The sequence below is a fragment of the Doryrhamphus excisus genome, chromosome 15 (genome assembly GCF_030265055.1).
Source record: "Doryrhamphus excisus isolate RoL2022-K1 chromosome 15, RoL_Dexc_1.0, whole genome shotgun sequence".
Lineage (NCBI taxonomy): Eukaryota > Metazoa > Chordata > Actinopteri > Syngnathiformes > Syngnathidae > Doryrhamphus > Doryrhamphus excisus.
Window position 1 is genome coordinate 18015202 of NC_080480.1, and position 23574 is coordinate 18038775.

General features: G+C 48.9%; 1 protein-coding gene and 1 long non-coding RNA gene across 5 annotated transcripts in view; one reads left to right on the forward strand and one right to left on the reverse strand.

Moving 5' to 3' along the window:
- The window catches only part of grin2ca (glutamate receptor, ionotropic, N-methyl D-aspartate 2Ca), a 39617-nt gene extending 16932 nt beyond the window's left edge, over nt 1-22685 (reverse strand). Inside the window, exons 1-3 of one of the 2 annotated variants that reach the window (XM_058048408.1) lie at nt 21709-22685; nt 11923-12151; nt 3564-4165 (exon numbers count right to left, since the gene is read on the reverse strand). In XM_058048408.1, the coding sequence (XP_057904391.1) occupies nt 3564-4165; nt 11923-12135 (815 nt within the window). In that variant the 5' untranslated portion in view covers nt 12136-12151; nt 21709-22685. Of the gene's footprint in view, nt 1-3563; nt 4166-11706; nt 12152-21708 lie in introns of both variants that reach the window. The other variant, XM_058048407.1, reaches the window with a different exon arrangement.
- LOC131102941 (uncharacterized) overlaps nt 1-23574 on the forward strand; it is a 53318-nt gene that overhangs the window by 13122 nt on the left and 16622 nt on the right. The window lies entirely within an intron of this gene.

The following is a 23574-nucleotide window of genomic DNA, read 5'->3' on the forward strand; positions in this document are numbered from 1 at the left end:
TCAGATTAAAACCTTTAATGTAATCTGACAGGTCGTGTTTTTAGGAGGAGTGTCACTCATTCACAAAATGAGACAATGCACACTCTGTGTGTATGCTAGCGGCCCAGCCTCCCCCCCCCCACCAACAAAATCATTCCGTTTATTTTCATCTCTTGTGTGATTGATTTCATTTCTTATGGGCTCAGGCCAAGGTCGTTTTAACCTTAATCCCAAACGGCACTCATTAGCATCATTAGCATGGAAGCGCCTAGCGCAGGGGTGGGCAAACTACGGCCCGGGGGCCACATCCGGCCCGCCAAGTGTTTGAATACGGCCCGCCCAATCTTTCCAAAGTATTTCATTTAAACTCAACATACAACCTGGCATCATGGCCTGAGCCAACCTTTTGATGGTTGTATCCATTTCGTTGTTTGACATGGTCTGTTGTTTACAAAGTGCTCCTGAAAAAAGAGACACAAAAATTAAAATACTAATTATTATATTATTATTATAACTATTATGATTATTAATTATATTAATGCTAATTATTATATTAATTATATATAATAATATTGTTATATTTGCATATTTTACATAATAATAATATAATAATTATTATTTTAATTTTATATTAATTATTATAATATTTTATTATTTTTTAAATATTTAAATATAAATATAAAATAATAAATAATAATAGCAGATTGCATGACAATTTTACAGATACAATAATACCAGGTGGACTGTTACGTGTACAATATATAGTCTGCCCCCCCCCCCCCCCCGGAAATTTTGTTATATCAATACGGCCCGCGAGTCAAAAAGTTTGCCCACCCCTGGCCTAGCGTTTCTTTCTTCTTTGACCTGAGCAGCCGTCTGTCAAACTGCCGCCCGTGGTCACATGAGCCCGACTTTGACTCCCGTGTCACACAGAATAAAATATTTTGAAATAAAATAATCCCCTTTATTTCCAAAAAATGTTTTAATGTCTTTTTTTAGGAATAGAAATCTTAGCTTCAGAGAGCTCCCCCCCCCTGATGTTTTGAGACCCCTGCTGAATTACGAGATGAATTGTCAAACTATTCTTAGTGCCAAAGTCACAGTGCATGTCGCATCATCTTCCACGGATTGCGATAAAACATCCTTTCCTTTACTTTGTTGTGTTTCTAAAAATGCTAACGTTAGGCAGCGCGGCGGCCGGCTGTGCTAAAAACAGTTGCGTGGCGTCCTTTGATGGCTCCCGTTTTCGTCACTTCCATCATCTGTTAAATCAGACCTGTGGCGCCGCTCGCTCACCTCCGCCATCGGTCCCGCGGAGGTGATGAAAGCGCCGCCGTGAGAAAAGCCCCTTCAGTCGGTTAATCTGTGATAATCCAATTGCCAGGTTAACTCATTCATTATCCGCACAGGAATCAAGCGAGGAGCATTCCGAGTACCTGGGGGGGGGGGGCTGTTGGTGTTTGATGTGCAAGGATGTCGAGACCAAAGCCGACAGGGAAAGGCTTTGTTCGGTCCGCTTGACCTTCACCAGGCTGACGAAGAGACGCCGCCGCTCAAATCACGCCTGCTGGGGTTTGGAGTGTCCAAAGAGAGGTGTGGGTGTGGAATCAAAGCCGGAGATAATGTTCACCGTTTCCGCTTTTTTCATCAGCACTTTGGTCGGACAAAAAAAGGGAAAATTGTCTCCCCTACGGCTCAGTGACTGTGAAAGATGGACACGTAGATACTGATGATACCAGACAAGGCTAGCGCTAGCAGCACGACCGCGGTTACTAATAAATACCTGCTGATGGAGTACCGGCATTGGGTACAATATTTGCCTCCATGCAAGGATGACCTGTCTGTCATCACAAAGTCGCCAAAGTACAGTGGTCGTCAATCTGCGGCACCACGCCAAGCACATGAGAAGTCCCAGATAAATAAATGAATGTTGCGTGTCGGCTGGGTCCACACACGTTTTGTCATGTAGCCGACTTTTATGGACGCCTGCTATGCTTTCACTTCAGTCCACTGTCCCACAAGTCTATTTGACTTGTTAAGACATAGCTGCACGGTGGTCTAGGGGTTAGCGCACAGACCTCACAGCTAGGAGACCAGGGTTCAATTCCACCCTCGGGCATCTCTGTGTGGAGTTTGCATGTTCTCCCCGTGCATGCGTGGGTTTTCTCCGGGTACTCCGGTTTCCTCCCACATTCCAAAAACATGCTAGGTTAATTAGCCACTCCAAATTGTCCATAGGTATGAATGTGAGTGTGAATGGTTGTTTGTCTATATGTGCCCTGTGATTGGCTGGCCACCAGTCCAGGGTGTACCCCGCCTTACGCCCGCGACCCTCGTGAGGAAAAGCGGTAGAAAATGAATGAATGAATGAATGAAGACATAGCTGATTGGCTAAATGACACCACAAACGTCTCAGGACATTGAATGCATCATAGCTGGACTCTTCACTTCCGAGCAGGCTTCACCGGTTCATGCTCAGACTAGGGTCTGCCAGGTCTAGTCTGATGTCTTAGAAGACAACCTGAACAGTCCCATTGGGATTGATTCAATGACCTACCAAGACTAGCAAGACCTGCATGAAGGACAATATCCACAGACAACACCACAAAGATGTTTTATCTGCCGCAATGTATTGCTAGCACGTCTAGGCAAATATTATTCAATGTTTTCCTAGCTAAGCCAATCAATTGACTCGGATCCTCCTTGACCCCGATCCCCGTCCCCGTCTGAGTCCCATGAACCAAGTGGCTGCGTATCACGGCGCCCAGGCTCACACAATCCAGACGTGCATGTGAAGGGGGTCTCTTCCTGGGCTCGGATATGAAAAGAACAGCGGCTTGTCTCAAATGCTTTTCCCGATAGGATGACAATCCTGGTTGGTGTTTTTTGTTGGAGAGTTAAGTTTGTAGTGATTGATGACTTTTTGGGTCATGAGTTTTGCAGGCAGTGCGGGCGGCAAAAGAGCCAAACTACGACTGTGTCTTTGGGGAACTCGAACATCCTGTAGACTTCCTGCCATTGTCCCAAGGAAACGTGTTCCAGCAAAGTGTTGATCTAAGACTGCGGGCGACTGGGCAGCATGCCACGCTAAACTGCTGCATTCTGAGGATGACATCGGCTGACCTTCCTGTTCTTAAAAGAACGTAGCTGAAGTCTCCAAAGACCAATGCAGTCAAATCCTGGCTTTCGGACGTCCATGCTTTATATACTTTTCTGATTTTTGTAATACTGTCTCGGTTAAGGGGTAGTACTCCAGACACTGCAGTATTTTATCTGGTTTGTATGTTGATAGCTAGTTGCTAGTTAAATCCCTAACTAACACAGTTACATGCAAGTCTGTTTTCATTCAATACGGCTGCAAAATAACCCACCATGGGGCCAAAGAAAGTAAAAGTACCAACACTTTGACACTGAAGGTGGAAAAAAGGACTGAATTGAAGATTTGGGTTTGTGGTTTGGGACAGTTTGATTATGAAAACCGAGGTACCGCTGTGTAGTATATCGGCTGCAGAAGTACTGTATATACTGTATATACTGTATGTACATAAAGACTAAAAGTCATGCATTGATCTTCTTCATGGTACCTGAACAGCGTGTCGTTGGTAGCTACGGACTTGACCGGGTTGTGGCAGTCGTTGTGGCCCTCCGGCGTGAAGCCCCTCTGCTTTCGAAAGCTCTGCACCCCTTTCACCACAATGGCCACCCCGTCCCGCACCCTCTTCCTCAGACTCATCCGCCAGCGGTCTGTGATGATGCTGATGAGCCCCACGGGGAAGCTGTCGGGCGGCGGCACGTCCGGGTTGCCCACAGCCAGGCTGGGGATGATCCAGATGTAGCCCGGCCCCACCAGTCCGGCCTCGGTGGCCATGGTGAAGAGGTACTGGGCCTCTTCGTGGGAGCAGTAGACCAAGAGGACCTGGGAGTCTATCTGCTGCAGCAGCCGCCTCGCTCGGATGTCGTTCATGTTGTCGGCGGACATGTCGAAGGTCAACACGTCCTGGAGCTCCCACATGAAGTAGCTGGTGTCGATGAAGACCTTGACGTAATCCACGTAGGTCTCGTAGCCCGGGTAGAGGCTGGTGATGACCACAAAGCTGTTCCAGTTGTACTCCTCCATCACCTTGAACATGCCGTTGATCTGCTGCTCGATGGAGGAGCCCAGCTGGAGGAAGTTGGAGCCCTCACCCTGGAGAAGGAAGGACATGATGAAAAATATATTTAGTTTGGTTACGGCTCTGCAAGAAGCCAAATTAACACTCAGCTTTGTGTAATCTTCACTAAGAACCTCTCCATCATCTTGGAAGTGACTCGGCCGTCCAAGTAGCGGAGCGGCTAAGTGCTTCTGTTTTGTTTTGCTCCTCCAGGAGCCGCAGACTCATTCATCACTTTAACCACACGTCTTCCTCTTGCCGGGCCCAAGCCGGGCATCATCCATATTCTCACAAACAGAGATGTTCCATCACGGGGCCTGGCCTGGGTTGGAATCTGGAATCTCGGGGGAGGACTTTGGGGGGCCGTGTTATGTTTTCACCCAAATGATGTGACCGGCTATTATTTAGACTCCAACACACCTCGGGTGGTCTTTTACGTAGTCTGGTCTGGATTCATATCAGACCGTCTGGTAGCTCCTTCAAAGAAATCCACCACCAGGTTGTCATTTGTGAAGAAATAATACCAAGATGGCGGCAGACCATAACCGCTGGCCTAAATGAAGTCGACAGATCTTATTAATTTTCTACGAAGATCCAGACGTGCGGTGCCCGGGTGACGCGGTGAGTTGACGTACTCGGCATTGCGTCCGCTAAAATATGCATTGCATATTTTTTAATGTTTTACAAGCATATTTGAGTGTACTGTTTGGATAGAAATACTTTAAAAACTCCATGAGAACAGTTCTGTGATTATAAGGACGTGATGCAGTATTTGCAGTTTTTGGTACAGAAACTTGGGTTTGGTGCTGGTGGGGTTTGTCCCACCTAGTCTAGAACTGATGAAGCCTGTTTCTACGACAACCTCAGCAGTCCGATGGCAATCGATGGAATGACCTTGGAATACAATGACGATATTCACGGGCATAGTTATGGAAAACAAACATTTTGTGACGTGATCCCGAGGCCCGTTTTTGTGCCTTTCAAGTACGACCATCACCTCATGTTGCAGAATGGTAGTGAACGCCGCCATGTTACAAGGATCTGGACACGATTTCCGGAAGCATGGCCATCACCCTTTGAGTGTGGTTGGGATGTTCTGGATCTAGTGGTGGTCACACCAGATACCGACCGGTTCTCTGGCCATTACACCGACCATACACATTCAAGTTGCTATTAACTCTAGTTCAGGGGTCTCAAACTCAATTTTTTCAGATTAAAATTAGCAAAGCATTATTAGAGCCCTGTAGACATGACAAAACACGACTATAGTCACATTTATACTCTTTTTATTTACAACATATTGCGCAACTGCAGGGTCTTGAGACACATGCTAACTCGCAAACTAGAGCGCTAGCCACCTAAACGGTAGCCTTCAAGTTATTTACTTTAAACTTAAATAGCCAAAAACTTACCACTTCCACACGGAAAGGGAGGATAACTATTAACAGTTATTTAACCTTTAACATGAACATGAATCAAACGTAATCATTTTTTCTGGGTACATGATACCATACAGCATCCATATCAAACTTTAACATTCAACTTTCATATCAAGGCGGGGGCCTCAAACTAGTGTCCTGCGGGCCAACCGCATGTTTGAGACCCCTGCTCTACTAGTTGGACCAGACGATAGATATCGTATTTCTAGATTGTCCGGATAAATCTAGCTCTCCAACATCCACTTTGTAGAAGCTACTGGTCTTTTCGGGCTGCTAGTACCGCGTGACCCTCTCGACCCCTCCCCTCTCGAGGGGAATAAAAAGCACTCCATCCCGAGCGGGGGGTTCCTCGGAACAGAGGGGGGTCAAATGCGAGCGGGTATGTGATCTTGTTCCGCCTGGCTCCTCGTTGTCCTTGAGAGGAGTCGGGTTACCTTGTGATGTATGAGCATCTTATGATTTCAGACGTCACCGCTAAATCCACCAACATTCTGTACTCTGCTCGGCCACGGAAAAGATCTTATTTTTCAACCACGGATATATACGTAGTAGCTCCTAAAAGGGAGTAAAAAGAGCAACGTCTTCCAAGTACATGGCAGATTACTCTCTTATGCACTAAAGCAGGGGTGGGCAAACTACGGCCCGGCCCACCAAGCGTTTAAATCCGGCCCGCCAGTTGCTTTTAAGTATTTCAACTTTTAACATACGAGCTGGCAACATGACTTTCAAGTCGGATGTCTTATTCAGTAAAAAAAATAAAAAATAAAAAATGATGTGGTCTGATGTTTAAAGTGCTCCTGAAAAAAAGGAAATGAGAACATATAGCTGATAGTATGACAATTAAAATTAGACAAATAATTCACGGCGTAAAATTATAAGCGTAAAAATTTATATATATTAAATATTAAAATTATCAAAATTATCAAAATTATTAAAATTATTAAAATTATTAAAATTATTAAAATTATTAAAATTATTAAAATTATTAAAATTATTAAAATTATTAAAATTATTAAAATTATTAAAATTATTAAAATTATTAAAATTATTAAAATTATTAAAATTATAAGCGAAAAATCGTGTGTGTTAAATATATGTTCTGGCCCCCCGCACAATTTTGTTAACTCAATGTGGCCCATGAGTCAAAAAAGTTTGCCCACCCCTGCACTAAAGGTTTCCACCCACTTGAAAGGAGGAATATTATCTTGGCTTTTCATTCATCTTTTCTTAATTAAAACCATTGCGTTTCCACTATATCTCACAGGCATGCAAAATACATCTAAATTCACTTCTGTTATCACTGAACTGGTTGAGTGTAAGGGAGGAGCCACGAGAGGCTAGCTAGCTGTGCGGATCCAAGGAGGACGTACTCTAGTTGGGTTACTCGTGAAAAACTTCCATTTGGCTCTTTGCCTCCAGGCGGTATCACGCCTGGATCCGGCGACGTTTCTCACCGACCTCAATGTTGGCGCCATGTTGACGTGGGCGCAGTATGGTCTAAAGCAGGGGTCTCAAACATGCCACACTAGTCTGAGGCCCCCGCCTTGATATGAAAGTTTAATGTTAAAGTTTGATATGGATGCTGTATGGTATCATGTACCCAGAAAAAATTATTACGTTTGATTCATGTTCATGTTAAAGGTTAAATAACTGTTAATAGTTATCCTCCCTATCCGTGTGGAAGTGGTAAGTTTTTGGCTATTTAAGTTGAAAGGAAATAACTTGAAGGCTACCGTTTAGGTCGCTAGCTCTCTAGTTTGCGAGTTAGCATGTGTCTCGAGACCCTGCAGTTGCGCAATATGTTGTAAATAAAAAGAGTATAAATGTGACTATAGTCGTGTTTTGTCATGTCTATAGGGCTCTAATAATGCTTTGTTCATTTTAATTTTTATTATTATTATTATTATATTTATTTATTACTGATTGATTGGTTTTCTTTATTCTTGTTTTGTTTATTTATTTTTCATCTTATTTTGTGCAGAAAAAAAAAAAGCCCAGCCTTGCCCAGACCCTAGCTCCAGTGGCCCCCAGGTAAATTGAGTCTGAGACCCCTGGTCTAAAGCAACAAGACCACAACCATGTGATTTCAGTTTTATCCTCTCGCTTAGGATGCATAGGCCACCTCGAGTCCACTGAAAGTAACCGCAGTTGGATTCAGTTAGCACTTCCATCATCCAAATTGTTTACAGGGTGGAAGTACCAAGGTCTAACTCAAGGAATGTCAGGAACTCCACTCAAATTGATCAGGATTCCCAGAACACGTTGGTGTCGTTCCATATTCCCGCAGTGACACGTTCTTCCACAGAAGCTCACTGTAATAGTCCACAGTCCCAAAGAAGATTAAAGCCATTGAGTGGAGAGCTTAGCTTCTCCAGGCTCAGATTATGTTCCCAGCAGGAAAACGTCCGCAGGAACTCTTTATCTGATGCCCCCGCAGGCAACTTCAGCTCGCACCTCCAACATTTAGTTTGATCATGTCCAATTGCATATGAAGCTTTGCCGCCCGGAAGATTAGTGGCCGTCGGACCCGATGAGCGTTAGACAAGAGCGCAAAGCAGCGATTATCTCCAAACAGCTGTTTGGAGGGGAACGCTGTTCGTGGTGCTCAAACGGCGCTCTTTGATACGTCTGAACAGGAGCCATATGGAGTCTCTACCTGCTCTAAAACACTTTCATTTAGCTGAAGGTGACTTGAAAGACTCGGCTTGCTCTATTAATAGACTCGGACCGCATCCAAAAAGCTAAAGGAAAGCAGAGATTAATATCAGTTGGCTTCAAGAGGCTAACGCCGCAATGAAAAGCCGGACAAGGCTGGGAATAAACGGGGATGCGCGGCGCCAACCGGTGCGCCCGGCGCTCACGTGACCGAAGCGCGGCCACCTCCACCTCGCTCTGTGAAGAGTGACTTCTGGCGGCCGCTCTTTGCCGCGACATATGTCTGCCTCCGCCACGCAGCGTGAAGCGCCCTGGCACCGCCTCCCTGGGCGACCCACGTCACACGGATCCCGCCCGGCAACCAGGAGCACGCACGGCTGCCTCTTCGCTTGCCATCGCTTGCGAAGCTGGAGGAAACCCAGATGGTCAGACGCTGATTTTTGACCCTTTCCACAATCGGCTCTAAAGGTGTATTTGTACACACTGGCACTGCAGTACAGTGGTACATAGTACTTGCCAGGTACATGACAGGTTTTTTTTCAACTCAAATTATTCCAATTATGCAATTTCCATTTTTCTGACCTATAAATGTTAGTATTCTGGTATTAAACCATACCAAAGTTACATAGGTTTGAGATGGCGCTAAGAGTTCTTTCTAAAACCGGCTCACTGTAAAGTCTCATCCAGCCTCGAGGGGGTCATCGGCTCCATAATATGGGCATGCCTGCGTACAAGCTGTGAGTGGAATTCATTAAAAGTTTTGGAAATCCAAGGAAATACAGCTGGAATAGTTGCAGATTCTGGAAGATCCGGAAAAGCTTTGTGAGCGGGTTATCTTATGTAGCCGCTCAATAGGTCCCCTTTTAATAATTACCAATTAATGTGGACCCCGGGCAGTCGGGTGACCTTGGAATTGTCCTGACTTTTCTCCTTATACTTCGGATATTCCTGATACTCCTGATACTCCTTATACTCCACCCCTGGCCAACAGCACTCATCATAACTATATAGAAAAAGTACTAATCTAGTAATCTGTGATTGGTATCAGTTGGGCTGGTTTCACTCGTGAACTCCTGATTGGAGCATTCCTGGTTTGTATTTTTCATTTAAATGATCTTAACAGTTTAGGAAAAGCCATAAAATAATCCGGATTTTCATCTAATTTGAACGAGCCCCCCCTTTGTTCTACTCTACGTCTACGCTGTGGTTAAAGTGTCATGGTTGGGAAGACTCGGCTTTCCCGTTAAAATACGTAAAAGGACAAAGACAAGTGGATAGGATGGAAGCGGGGGGCTGCCGTTGTTCAGTAGAGACCAGGAATGAGACTACAAACATGGAAACTCGTACTGTTACACTTGTCGGAATCTTTGCACTGTACTCAAAACATCAATGCATCCATTTTCTATGCCATTTTTCCTCATAAGGGTCGTGGGTATGCTGGAGCCTATCCCAGCTGTCTTTGGGCTAAAGGCGGGGTACTCAATTGTTATGTTTTTTATATTCTTTTAGGTCCATCAGATGAAGATGTCATAGTAAAACCAAACGTACCCGTTGATGAACCCAACCATGACTTTAAAAACCAACGTACCCAACCATGATTATTGGGTACGTACACGCCTACTAAATATGCTAAAGTGGGGTTCTTCATCAGCTGGCTTAGTTTAAAGATGACACCCGCGTTAGCCCCCTTTAATGTATCCCCCGGTGATAAATAGAATCTATATGCATACCGTAAGCTTCCCTCTCCGGCTAATTACGGACCAGAGCTCCTATTTCATCCTAACAGCCATCTTTGTCACCGGGCTGATTTCTTAATGCACGCGTCCGTGCGCTAATGTAGTCTGACGGAGTCCGGGTGACGCACCCGAAAGAGTAGCGTTAAGGGTCCGTGTGAGAAATGGCAGGCATTAACGGCTGAGCGCCATCACCCCTGAGAGGCCAGGATCAGGACAAGGTCAAGCAATGTCACAGAAACTCTGTGTTCCATTTCTAAGAAAACAACAGCCGAGTGCTAATACTTTTTTTTTTTTTTTTTGAAATGCCTTCCGCTCTGGCTGTGAAAGCGAGGTGATTTAGGATTATTATTATTATATTTAGGATTATTGAAAGACTGCACGGTACAAATATGCATATCGGGGTCTAGCACAGGTGGAGCAGATCTAATCAGGACAATTTGATTCAACCGAAACCAGCAGTCTGCCATCTCCCTCCATGTCTTAATCTTAATTATTCTCTTTATCAACTGCAGCTACAACCATAAATACGACCGCCGACAGACACCGGAGGCTCCTTTGCAATAAATCGTCATTCAGCAATCGCAACCTGCAAATTAGTCACTTAAAAACTCGTGGACCCAATCTCGTGCATCGTCTTGTGAGAGCGTTTTGCACTGTTTGGAGGTCCTTAAACGCACCATATATGTGTGAGGTGAATAGAGATGGAGATGATTCCAACAGCAGCAGGAGGTTTTTGAGTGGGGTGGGGGCGTGTGTGTCCCAAATAAACATTTTGATGGCTTTTCTTCCATTCGGAGATAAAGCTAGCATGTACTGTAGTTGTAACTGTTGATGACTTTTATGTCAGAATGTGACGGTGGTCCTCTCTGGACCGAAGACCTGAAATGCGAGCGGGCTAAAAAGGATTAGAGCCGGACTCAAACTGAGCCTTGGGTGATTGCTGTGCCAGCTTCTGCCGGCGCTTTAACAGCGAGGTTCTTCCAAGGATGTCGCAGCTACACGCCATGTTCAGGCTAAAGGTGGCACATTGTAGCATCCGGTCCGGGTCCAATTAGCACCAAGAGGAGGTGTGACAGTAAGCAAGGGAACATATCTATGACTTGATTGCAGATGCAGTTGGAGGTGTTTCTTCCTGTGTGAAAGGTTGTCGTTATTATGGACTTTGGTAGCTGAATATCATATTATTTCCCTTGCATTTGTTTATTATTTGGGGCCGTTCAGTTTGGGCGGCCACAGAGGTTTTTGGTCGCCCTCACTCTCAAACACGTAATAATACTAATAACTAGTAATAACCTCGTAAAGGTTATTAACAACACGGTGCGAAAGGTTAGCCCGTCATCAACATGAAGCACAGTCTTGCTCACGGTGCAACCCAACAACCGAACACACAACCATGAAGTACCGCTCAACGTGGCCGACGACTACTAAGCACGGATAGCCGACACGCAACTTCAACTGTGGTATAAAACGCGCCCGCAAGGCATGCTGGGTAGTCCAGCAGCAACCTACAATTGCTACAATACTAAACACGGAAGAAACGTGAGTAAGGACAGGATCTCGTGTCTTGGACCAAAAACCATATTGTCGGTGACCCCAGTCCCCGGTGGTGGAATTGGGTTATGTCATTTTTAGCGCCTGAAGATGGATTGTGTTTTTTAGAGTGACATGTGATGAATTTTGATGCGCGGTGACAGACGAGGTGGAGGCGGGATGAAGCGGTGTAGCCGGCGGGCCCCTCCCTCTAACCTTGTACGGCAGGACCACAGCGGAGCCTCCACTGATCCCCACGATGGGCACGCCTGTCTGAGTCGAGAGGAAGTCCAGGATCTGGGCCACGGCCTCCGAGCCGACGTTGTCCTCAAACACCACGCCATGGACGCGGTTGGTGGAGAGCGTGTCGCAGATGCGCGTGAGCAGCGCCCGGGGGTTGGTGTTGTTCACCAGCACAGTGATGGGGTTCACCTCCAGCGGCAGGTCCATGAAGTTCTCCCGACTCAGCCGCCCCTTGATCTCCGTCTGGTAGGCGGAGCCGCTGAACACCACCGCCACGTTGACGGCGGGCGCCGGGATCCCGAACGGCCGGGCCGAGCAGCGGGGGGCGGCGCCGAAGAGCAGCAGCAGCAGCACCGGCGGCCACCACAAGGAGTCGCTCAAGGAGCCTAAACGAACGCCCATCTCAGTCGCCTACTGCCTGGAGAGGGAGGGGGGGGGGGGGGTCAGAGTCGGGGGTGAGGGGTCAAGAGAGGGGATTGACATTAGATACACAGCGCTAGTTGCGCTACCGTGTTTTGCGAGCACGTACTAATCCAGACTGCTTATTTGCTTATTTTAGCATCGTAGCGCCGGCGGTTGCGCCGTAACTAAGAGGCCATTAACGGAGCTCAGAGTCGTATTTTTAGAGTGTCAGCGAGCGGCACGGGGCCGAGACCGGGCTCTTAGGGTGGCATCTGCCACCGGGCTGCTGTTGTATTTTGCGTTCCAACACAACAGATGGTGTCCAGTGTTTAATGCAACAAATGCAGAACAAGAGGATTTGTCGTTTCTTTCCCCCTCTCGTGACATTCCGGTTTTCCGACTTAATCTGCCAACGGTCTACTTGTTGTCGTCAGCTGACATCTACACTGTCATTGAGAGACGATGCTTTTTTACAATTTTTAATTACTGACTCAATTTATTGAAAGTGCCAAGTTGGCTTTGGGGCTAATCCCAGCTCTTTGTGTGAGCTCACTAATGGAGCGGATTTCACCCGCCAACCCGGCCCGTTGCCTCCGAACCCTGATTGCTTCGCTCTTTGCCCTCTGGAGAGGAACCACACGAGGACCACCCGGCCGGATTGTTTTCGGCGCTGACATTCCTGTGTCGCCGCTACGACTCCGCCGGCGGACTTCCCGTGAGAGCGTGGCACGCCGGTTCCCCCGTCGGAGAGATCTGATCCAACATGTGATGGAGTCCCGGTGGGGTGAATATATTGTAATCCCTCGGTAATCCCTGCCAGGCGTCGCGGCCTAGCGCTTGATTGTAGCATGGAAACTTATCAGGAGATTTGGCGAGCTCCGCGGTGGCGCTTCGTACCGGTCCGGCCTGATATCGCCCCATCGTTGACATCACTGCATTGTCTTTGCTAGGCTATCGTTTACATACTATTACCCGAAACCGCTACTTCTGCAACAGTGCCTGAACCCACTTTGCTGGAGCCTGCATCCATTGCACCCGAACGAGATGGCGATAGCTGCGTAGTTTTTTGGTGCCGCTACTGTCTGCCACCGCTTCCATTTTTGTGTCATGTCACATGACTGCACCAACATACATGTGAGGTGTCCACACGACGCCTCACACGTGATCCGGCAGGTCGGCCCCGTAAATCATCTCATAAACTGATTAGTGGCTGGCGGCGAGGGAGCTAGCGCCACCTCCTTTGCGATGACATTAGCCGTGTTTCAGCTGCGACGGCGCCGCAATAGTTTGGGGTTAATGCCTTTGACGTGGGGGAGACGTACGTGGTCAAAATGCTTAAAAGGCTGCGACCTTGCGCACGCTCAATCAAGCCGGCGAAACAGCTGAGGCAGACGCCTGAAGGTCGAACACGATGAAGGATGCGGAATTAAAGCAAACGGGCAATAAGTCATCAATAACCCGGCGACAAGCGCTCGTCGCTCCGACACGTGCGAGCAGAAGTGACTTTGAGGAACAATTTGTAGGTTATCAAGCGTTTTCGTGTAAGTGCTGCGACGCAGCTGCCAGATTAGCGCCGGAAATTTGCTGGCAAGGAGCCAGCGAGCTGGAAAAGTCATCCGTAACCTGCGCCGCTACGTAAAAAAAAAAGAGAAGAGGCTTTTTCATCCGCGAATTAAATCCTCCGAAACATTCCCGTCCGCCGTGCCTGACGAGGACATCCCTTTTTTTCCAAAGTGACGACGCACGAGCGCGGGCCGACGGCGTGGACCGACTACTTTCCAGAACTGGATGGAAGTTGTCGCTGCGTTCTGCTTTCATCTTCCTCCCTTCGCCAGACCAATTTCATGCCTTGACAGCCGGCGACACTTCATAAAACTTCAGCGTCGTTAAACATACAAATTGAAAAAAAAAGAGCGATGAAAGATGAAAAACGTGCGCAGTTTTGATGTCGTAATTGACTGACGTGCTTTAAAGCCGCATTAGCATTAGCATACTGAAAAGCAACAAGCTCCCGCCTCTTTGTGTAGGGGGGGGAATTATTCTAAAATAAAAAAAGGACAAAAGGTTGTCTCCTTGAACAGATGGCATCACTTCCAAGTTTCCTGTCAGTGTCATTTTCCCGACGACGGGAATGCTAATTCTTCTTTTTTTAGCCTGATCTAATCCGTCTTGGTTGTAATTATATTTGGCTTATTTGATGTTGATCCAATCTGTCCTACAGGCAAAGTTAAATTGAGCATGGAGTGCCTGCGACTACCAGAGGACAAAGCAAACTTGCAAAAAACGGCTTTCAAGTCAAACTGTACACCTGAAGGAAGACCTGGCAACGTCGGGAAGGCTGGGGTTGATGGGCTTGGAGAACCTTCTCTCTGTGCATGTGTAGGTTCCTCGTTCGGAGGGTGGACACCACTACTGATTGTAGACTGTTGGTACGCAGGAATTACTTCCAGCTGCACTAACAATGCCCCCTCTCTTTAATTGCCATCGTTCACCCAAGACGACCCACAAGGCAGCTTGTCAGGAATGTTTGTTACAACCAGTCAGGAGATCTGGGTTTGAGTCTTCTTTTCCCGTGCATGTGTGGGTTTGCTTCGGGTATTCCGGTTTCCTCACACATTCCATAAAATATGATATAAATAGTACAGTAAACCTCGGATATATCGGAAATTCGCTCACAACGGACAGATAAAAAAGAACCGATTTTTCTGTAATGCATTTCCAATAAAAATTCATTGCATATATCGGATTTTTTTATAACGGATTTCGCCTATTTCGGACAAAATCTCCAGTCCCGTTCCAATGCATTTCCATGAAATTTCCCTGGCATATATCGGATGGCCGCATCGTGGCGCTCCGATTCGCCGAATCGTGACAGGCCGCTATACGACGTTTGCAGCGTTGCCTGCGCGTCCAGGTACATTGGAAACATAGTCAAGGAAGTGCCTTTTTAGAACGGATAAAATCCCATTTACGCATATACCGGATATAAATACGATATATGCGTAAAACGGACAACCAGTGGGAACAATTGAATCCGATATATCCGAGGTTTACTGTATACATTGAGTTAATTGGAGGAGTTGTCCATAGGTATGAACGGAGGTGTGAATGTTTATTTATATGTGCCCTGTGATTGGCCGACCATCAGTCCAAGTTGTACCCCGCCTCTCGCCCCAAGTCAGCTGGGATAGGCTCCAGCATACCCCCACCCTAGTGATCATCAGCATGTTGTATAGTCACTGTGTGTTGAAGGAATGGAGTCTGTGCGTACGTCTTCATACGGGATCTGCTCAGGGTGCGCCCAAGGTGCGCCCAGAGTGCACCCATGCGAGGCTCTGCAACAGGATGCTTCTCTGTGTAAATGCAAAGGTGCTTTTCCACATCCCAGAATGAATGCGTCCCCGTATCGTAAATAAAACGGCGGTGGCGAACGCAAGCAGGCGACATGTATTCCCCCACAATGGTCGTATTTAACGTCGGAGCCGAGATGTTGTCTGTCTGTGAGCTGCCATTCACGGCGCGAATCGAAAATGACTGCTGAGCTTTTATTCACTATCACACGCATATGTTTGTCTTTGACGTGGAAGTGGAAGAACGTCTGCGTTTTTTTTTTGTTGATAAACCAGACCGTCAAATATCCACGCGGGCATGTTCTATGGTATCGGCTAAATTGAATAGCGTTGATAAGGTGAATAGAATTTTTGGAATAGGTGCAGCGAGGCAGAGATCATAATGCATGCCCGGCACGCAAGCAATCTCGGACATTTCAATTTGTTTTCCCATTTTGACGGAATACCTTCTAAGAGGGAGTACGCACATTCATATTCCGCTGTTTCCTCCCAATCTGGTTCTTCTTGGGACCTGCTCCATTCAGGTAGTCTATTTCTTCATCTGATCACACATACATACAAACGAGGGCCATCGGTCAGCCGGTTGCTGCTGAGGCGTCAAGTCCTGGTCCAGATGGTTAATGTGAGGCTGTGAGGGGGGGGGTGCGCCGTGTGTCATCGGCGCGTAGTCTTTATTTAATGGCGTCTTTTATATCGGAGCCGTGAGGCCTGCGCTGAGGTTGTTATGACGGCGTGCACCTGTCGGCCCTTCTGCTACATGATCAATACACCCGTCATGGATCCGCGGCCGACGGGGGTCGCGTGTCATCGATATGTCATCGCTCTTTTTCGATAAGTACAGAAAACGCCTTTGGAACTCCATCCATCCATTTTTAAGCCGCTTGTCCTCACGGGGATCACGGAAGCCTTTGTGACTTTTCCAAAAAAAAAAAAAATCTTTCCTAGTTGATCAATGGGAACTGAGCCGAAAGGCAATACTCTCCACGTTCCCAGTTTGGAGTAGCAATGAAAGGACAAGGATGCCGGGTGGCTGGGCCCTCCCTTAAGGTCGGAAGCACCGCCATCCAGGACAAAGCGCTGCTCCGAACACCTCCCCGGGGGAGACGTCCGGGAGGCATCCACCAGTTGAGGGGGCTCGGGCATCCGGATGCCTCCCGGACGCCTCCCCGTGGAGGTGTTCGGGGCACGTCCGACTCAAAGGAGGCCTCAGGGAAGACCCAGGACATTTTGGAGAGATGGTGAGAGATCAGAGGCCGCCGGGTGTCACAAGATAAAGACGGACTGAAACCTGATTTATCATTCAGGAAAGAAACTGTCTCGTGGGCACTCGGCCCGATGATGATGATGATGATGATAAATGAAAACAAACTGAGTCGTTTTTCCGGCCTCAATATATCAAAACAGGAAGCAGGAAGTGCTCTTTGTGGGTTTGACAATGTTATTTCGGGAGATATCTATTAGAAAAAGACGACGATAATTCCCAGATTTCAATTTGTATTCTCAGGACTCCTGCGATGGGAAAGCATCCTAATCTCTCGTCATCTGCCGCTAACGAGCTAATCTGTAGGTCCTGACCGCAGGGTTGCCGACACGTGCACCGTGTCGAGTCCAGAAAGTCGTGCAGCCGCCCCCCTGCTGCTTTAACATGGCCGCTCGACACGGGTCACCTAACCTGGAAAAGCTGCAGAACATAAAATCTCATCTGAAATCCTGCTGGATACACTATCCTTGACCCCCCCGCCCCCACCCCCCTCTTCCCCCCGCCTTTCTCACTATGCTAATCACGGGCGTCTTATCTTTGGTATCTGTCCTCTTAATTCATTAGAACGCCTCCCAACGTCCGCCAAAGGCCGCCGCCGCTGGCCCGGCTGGGCTTTTAATCAGCCACATTAAGACGTCAGCGGGCGGCTCCGCTGTGACACGGGGGCGCCCGCCTGGATGCTCCCAAATGGAAATCAGGACGTTTATTCCTGTGCTTCTTCATTAACGAGACAAGGCGGGATGTATTGTTATTGGATGGAAGCCCTGCCCAACGGAAATAGCACAAGAGCTCATCTTTACGACCGTCACTAAATGCTCACGATGCTGCACATGTGCACGGGGTGGGGGGGGGCGCTGCTCCTGTAAATAATCATTTACGGCATGTGAAGGATGCTCAAGTTGCTGTTGTATCATTGGACGAGACGTTGAGACGTTATCCGGTGTTCCTTCACTGAAAAGTCCATAGTCTTTTTTTGTACGTCCTTGAATGCAACACCATGATACGCAAAAGTGAAACCAAAACTTTCTCCAACGCTGCCCAACGTGGCTCCAGCGTGGTTACTGTCACCGTGGCCCGATACAGCTTTTTCCCTCCCCATCCCATTCCCATTCCGAACACAAATCCCGCCTTGTCCATATCTAACTATCACGCTACTTGCAACATGCTTAACATGTTAGCACACGCTGCGGCTCCGATCACGTGGGCTCTATCTGGATGGACTGGAATCGACTGCTTGCAGGCCCATATAATCCAGTACGGTAATCCCTTGTTTATGGCACTTAATTGGTTCCAGACTCCAACCGTCATAAGTTCCATCTTCATAAACACGATATTCTTTTACCATTATTAGAGCCCTCTAGACATGACATAGCACCCCTAGCATCACCGTTACACTCATATTGCCCAATATAGTAGATATGATTCGATAAAATAAGACTTCCGGACATGTGGACAGGAAGTGACGTTGCAGATTCAGAGGTGAGATTGAGCTTATGACCATTTTTCCATGAGATTCCTCTGTTTTTATTGGCCAGTTCTGCTATTCCGTCCGTGCAAAAACGCCGTAAAGGACGGACTTGCGTTACTCCGTCACCGTGTAGCGTTAGCTTTGTCAGCGATGGAAGAGATTGTTTGTGTCAAAGTGTTCGGAGGCAGCGGATTACAAAGACAATTGTAATCCATTTTTCCATAACATGCATCACATTGGATGTCAAACTGTGGCTTAGGGGCCTTGATGCCGCCCTCTGACATGAATATTAACCCCCCTCCCGCCAGGCTTGCTAGCCCTGGTGAGTGACGGGCGACTGGCGGGCAGCGGCGGGCGGAGCGTTCCTCTGTCAGCCATGTTCTGTATATGGAGCAGGGATAAGTGTAAAACCCCGGTTAATCTGAAACCGTGGCTGCCCGTGCGGAACCAGACCGCCGCGCACCAACCCCCCCCCCCCCCTCCCCACCCGTCGCCAGTCCAGCTGTCACCCGCCCTGCCTGTGCGGCCGACTCGGTGGCTGCCACACACGCATGCTGACCCATGACATGCGCGCACACGTACACCGCCTGTAATCCACATATGAGCATACCACTTTGGTCTTAATCTGTCTTGCCGGAGCGTAGTTGTATCCCGCCGGCTGGAAAAACATACAATTTGCTGGCATGACGCCGACCGCAGCGTTCCAACGGCAGCATGTGGAAAAATGGGAGATTGAGTCCAATACGTAGTTTAATACGTAGTCCCAGTCTGAGGGATTTACACTCCAATTTAAAGCCGATTTCCACCCAACTCGCCGGGCGTGGAGCTCAATTGACTAAATAGCCCCGGTCAACTTTAGGACAAACGGGTTCGATGCCGCCAAAATAGTTCTTTAAACAAACACCTTATTATTGTTATTTATTTTATTTCAACTTTCAGCTTTAACTCACACGCTCGCCAACATGGTGGCCAACATGGAGGTCGGCGCCACTTCAGATGGCTCTTCAGCCGCCAACCGGCGCCACGACACAAACGCGACACGGCATCAAACCGCAGACCATGTTTTTTGCCCGTTAGCAATTACGCTAATCAGCTCCTCCAATTACAGATCTCACATGAGGCCGCGCAAAATGCTCCGGTTGGCATCCAGAACAATGACAAGGATGGAGGTGACTGCACACCCCCCCCCCCCCCCCAACACCCCCCCACCCCCTCCTTTGCCTGCAGCGTGTCAGTTTTCCTTCTCGACGGCGACGGGGCGTTCGAGGAGGTGCGAGCGGTGCTGCGCTATGAATTTAAATGGGCCAGAACCTCTGACGTGCCCGTGAGCACAGCCATAAAGTCCGGGGGGGCTGGGTGGGGGGGTGGGGGGGGTGCGCCCCAAGCAGCCGTGCACGAGCACAGCGGTGGCATCCGACTTGACCGCGTAATCGTGCGCTGTCAGTGTCCATAAATTGCATGAATCCGAATTCACGTGTTGATGTTTGTGATTTACTATAGCCCCCCCTCCCCCCCCCCCCCCCCCCCCCCCCCCGACCTTGAGATTGCTTTAATATTCTGCAAACCTCCATCGTCCCGGTGCAGTACGTGGTTTACTGTCCTGCTCGCTTGCGACTGTCCGTTATCTGCCCCATTGGAGTGGAGGATGCGGGCGCCCCCACCTTTTTTTTTTATTTTCTCCGTGGTCCCCGTGCCCCCCCCCCCCCCACCCCTCGCTTGGAATTTGCACGATTGGCAATGCTGCAACACCTTTTGCTTTGTGTCCTAAGAAATTTGCAGCATTATCTGTTAAACCTTACTTAACAAAAGACTTGGCTACTTGTGACCTGGATTACCCAGCATGTTGTGCGGGCGCATAGTAAATAACAGTTAGGGTTAATGGTAGTTTCTGTGTGTGCTCTGTGGTTGTCCATCACGTGGTCTATCTTGGTAAATGCGTGTTTACGTTGTGTGATGGACCCCCCCCCCCCCCCCCCCCATCACATGCCATCACGTGCACACGCCCACATCTAATTACTCAGACGGGGACATGCTTCAAGTAACATAATGAAGAGCCATTTTTCAGCTGCCAGACTGGGGTGGCACAGCTTACACCCCCCCCCCCCCCCCGACCCCCCCACCTCATTCTGAGGTGAAACAAGTCATATTTGATCCACTTCCATTTTACTGCTGTGTCATGTGAGGGTCGCTGTTTTGGGGAGGGGGTTCATGGGCAGGTTTCGGTTTTTCGGAATAATCGGCGTGGATTTTGGTAGGTCCAGGAGTGCCTATGGAATTTTACAGTAGAACAACATGGAAGTAGTGCTTTGGTGTCCAAATATCACAACAAATACTGCACACCGGATGCTCCTGTGTACTTATTATATACCGGCTTGATCGGTGTGAGCACTGCTGCCACCTAGCTGGAGGTTGGCATATTGATCAAGCATGCAGCACAAAGACACCGATACTGAAAGAGCCCCAAGCGCCAAGGAACATGGCGTGTCACCCTTGTGGGGAATTTCTGCTGATTTTCTATTCGGGATGTAACGGTTAAATCGTGGTAAAAGTCGGTTAGCAGTGTCACTGGTACATACGTTGTGTAGCTCTCTGTCAAAGCACCAATACGCTGGCTCACAAAAATGGCGTCCACTTCCCACAATGCACCACCCAATCTAAGTGGCAAGTCACAGTAACATACGTGATACGACGTCTTCGTACTTAGTATCCGTACTGGAGTAGGATGGACGCTAAGATGGGCTAATGAAGCCCAACCTTCATTTTGGTGTTTTATTGTTGTCGCCACGACGCCGTCACATGTCCGGAGACCGCCATGTAACAAACGTGTCAACGCTCGCTTTGGATTGGCTCGGCTGAGTGGAATAACGAATCGGTTGTTCTCCGCTAATGACAAACCCTTCAAGCCGTTCACCGTTTCTGTCCCAGCTACGACTTGCTACATCCGTCCCGAGCTAACGGAAGAGGTCATCCGGTTCACTAAGCCCCCACGATTTTAATGTTTGGTCGGTCATCTGCCGATTGAGTCCGCATGTCAGTCAAACCAGGCCGCGCCCCCCCCCCCCCCAGACCGATGTAGACGCGTCAGATCCTTCAAGACCAGCGTGAAGCGCTCGCATCCTGACAAAGTATCTCTTAGCAGCAGGTGCGCGTCAGTCGGTCGGTCGGTGAGCCGCGCCGACTGTTTACAATGACTCATCGATCTGCTGACCCCCCTCCCTCCTACCCCCAGCAGCCCCCACGGAGCGGCGCTCCGAGTTAAAGCAACAGTTCGTGCGCACCTTCAACACACAGCAGGCTGTCTGATCGCCCGGAGGACCCGCTGCGCTCTGATAATTCCTCCACGGGCGCAGACGGAGCGCTGACGGCGGCGGCAGGAAAGGGAAGCGGAAAGCATTTCCACGTGGCCGCACCCCCCCCCCCCCCCTCCCCCACCCCCCCTCCACCCCCCAAGTGTGTCTTTCTCGAGTTAGACTTGATCTGAGGATGGAGATTACCTGTGATGGCGATCCACATCCAGCCTGGACCCGTCACCTCGCATCCCGTGCCCGTGTTCCTCTTCCCGCCTCGCTTTTCCTTTCTCCCTGCTCCAGTCTCCTCTTCCGCTCCCCCTTTTCGTCTCCCCCTTCTTTCTCTTCCTTCGCCTGCACTTGTTTGAGTCTATTTCAGTAGCAGCGACAGAGCAGCCCGCTGCGATGGCGGCATGGTCTCCAGCACTTTGGCAGAAGGTCACATTATCACTGGCTGGTGAAGAGGGGGAGGAGGGGGGACGGGGGGGTGGGGGGGGGGGTGTCGGTGTGATGCGGCGTGATAGAGCGATATCAGCGCCAGCAAATTAACACATGGTGGCTGTTCACACTCGCTGCTGGCTAAGTGTTCCGCTCGGGAAGGCGAAAGGGCTACCTCCGGGGAGGGATCTCAGGTAAAATGTCCCAGGATGCTTTGGGGGGACGGCTGCCAGCATGCATATTTCTGCTAAGCCTTTTTGGAGATCTTCAGCCACCTCTGGGAAAAGAATAATTCCTGTCTTGGCATGGGATCTTCTTCCACTCGGAGGAAGAAGCTGTCGGAAAACTTAGCAAAAGAAATCCTGCTCCGAGTGGTACTCCGTCTTTGGTCGGGGACACCTGTCCTTCTGTTGCTGATGCTTCAGGGTGACCCTGGTCTTCATCCTCCGGCCCCCCTTCCTCTGCCTCGCCTGGCGCTCCCGCCGCAGCTCCATCCGAGCGAGACTCCGAGAGGTGACAGACGGCGGCGGTGGCGGCGGCGTGGGGACAGATGTTGGAGCGGGTCCGCCGCTGGAGTTTGGAAGATTCCTCTCCGCCGCTTGTGTCAACGTGTCACTCAACGGCGCTTCCCGTCCGGTTCCCGTCTCGCCCCCGTCCCCACCTGCGCCCGACCGCTCACCATCCGCGGGGGGGGGGGCTCTGCTCGGCGGCGCTGGGCGGCTGTAATCCCGACTGCAACACGGCGTGTCACAGGAAAGGCTTGTGAGCTCTAATGATTATGTAGTAAGGATTTATCCTTCGCCCTCCCTCCTCCTCCCTCCTCCTCCTCCTCCTCCTCTCCGTTCGCCTCCCTCCTCTCCGTGCACCCCCCCTCCCTCTCGGACGCTCTGCAACTCCAAAGACTACACACACTTTTTTTTTTCCCTCCCGTCACTGTCGGATGCGTCATCACAATCTCCGAGTGCTGCTCTGCCCCGAGTCCCACGTTAGCTAGCGCACATCAACAGGTTTGCCCTTGACTTTCTCTCTGGGAGCCGCCGTGTCTTTCGCCAAGGGTGAACGCCGGGCGGCGACCGGGACTCTTCTTTGTGATCCGTCCTGTCGGGGCGGTCACATGTTGCTGACTGTTTATGTCGTGTTCATCAGCCGGGACCATTGATTAGAAACAAAGTCGTGGTTTGTCACGTCTGAGTGTGACCCGTGAAAGACTAGACCAGTTAGCATTTCATGCGCTACGGAACCTTCTTCTCCCCCGCAGCCTTCCCATTTTAGATTGGGATAAATTCCTCGTTATGCTACAGCGTAGTCCCAACCCGGCATCTTGATCCAGTTGTCGTTCATTGCCAAAACGCTAGGGGGGGTGTTTTCCTGAGAGGGAGCAATCGGAGCTCTTTGGCTAGCTGTTTAGCTTCCTGTGTGGTAATGCTAAACATCAGGTTTCTTAGTTGGTTCATCTAAAGTTTGTTGTTTGGATGAATCCAGTAATTTTAAGGCCCTAAACCAGGCGTGTCCAAAAAAATTGAAAGCAGTAATCATTTTGAGAATAAAAAAAATATAAATTACTATTCATAACAATGTGAAAAACTTGAAAAAAACTGAAAGGGATAGTTGGGATTTTTTTGCCATGAAGTTGTA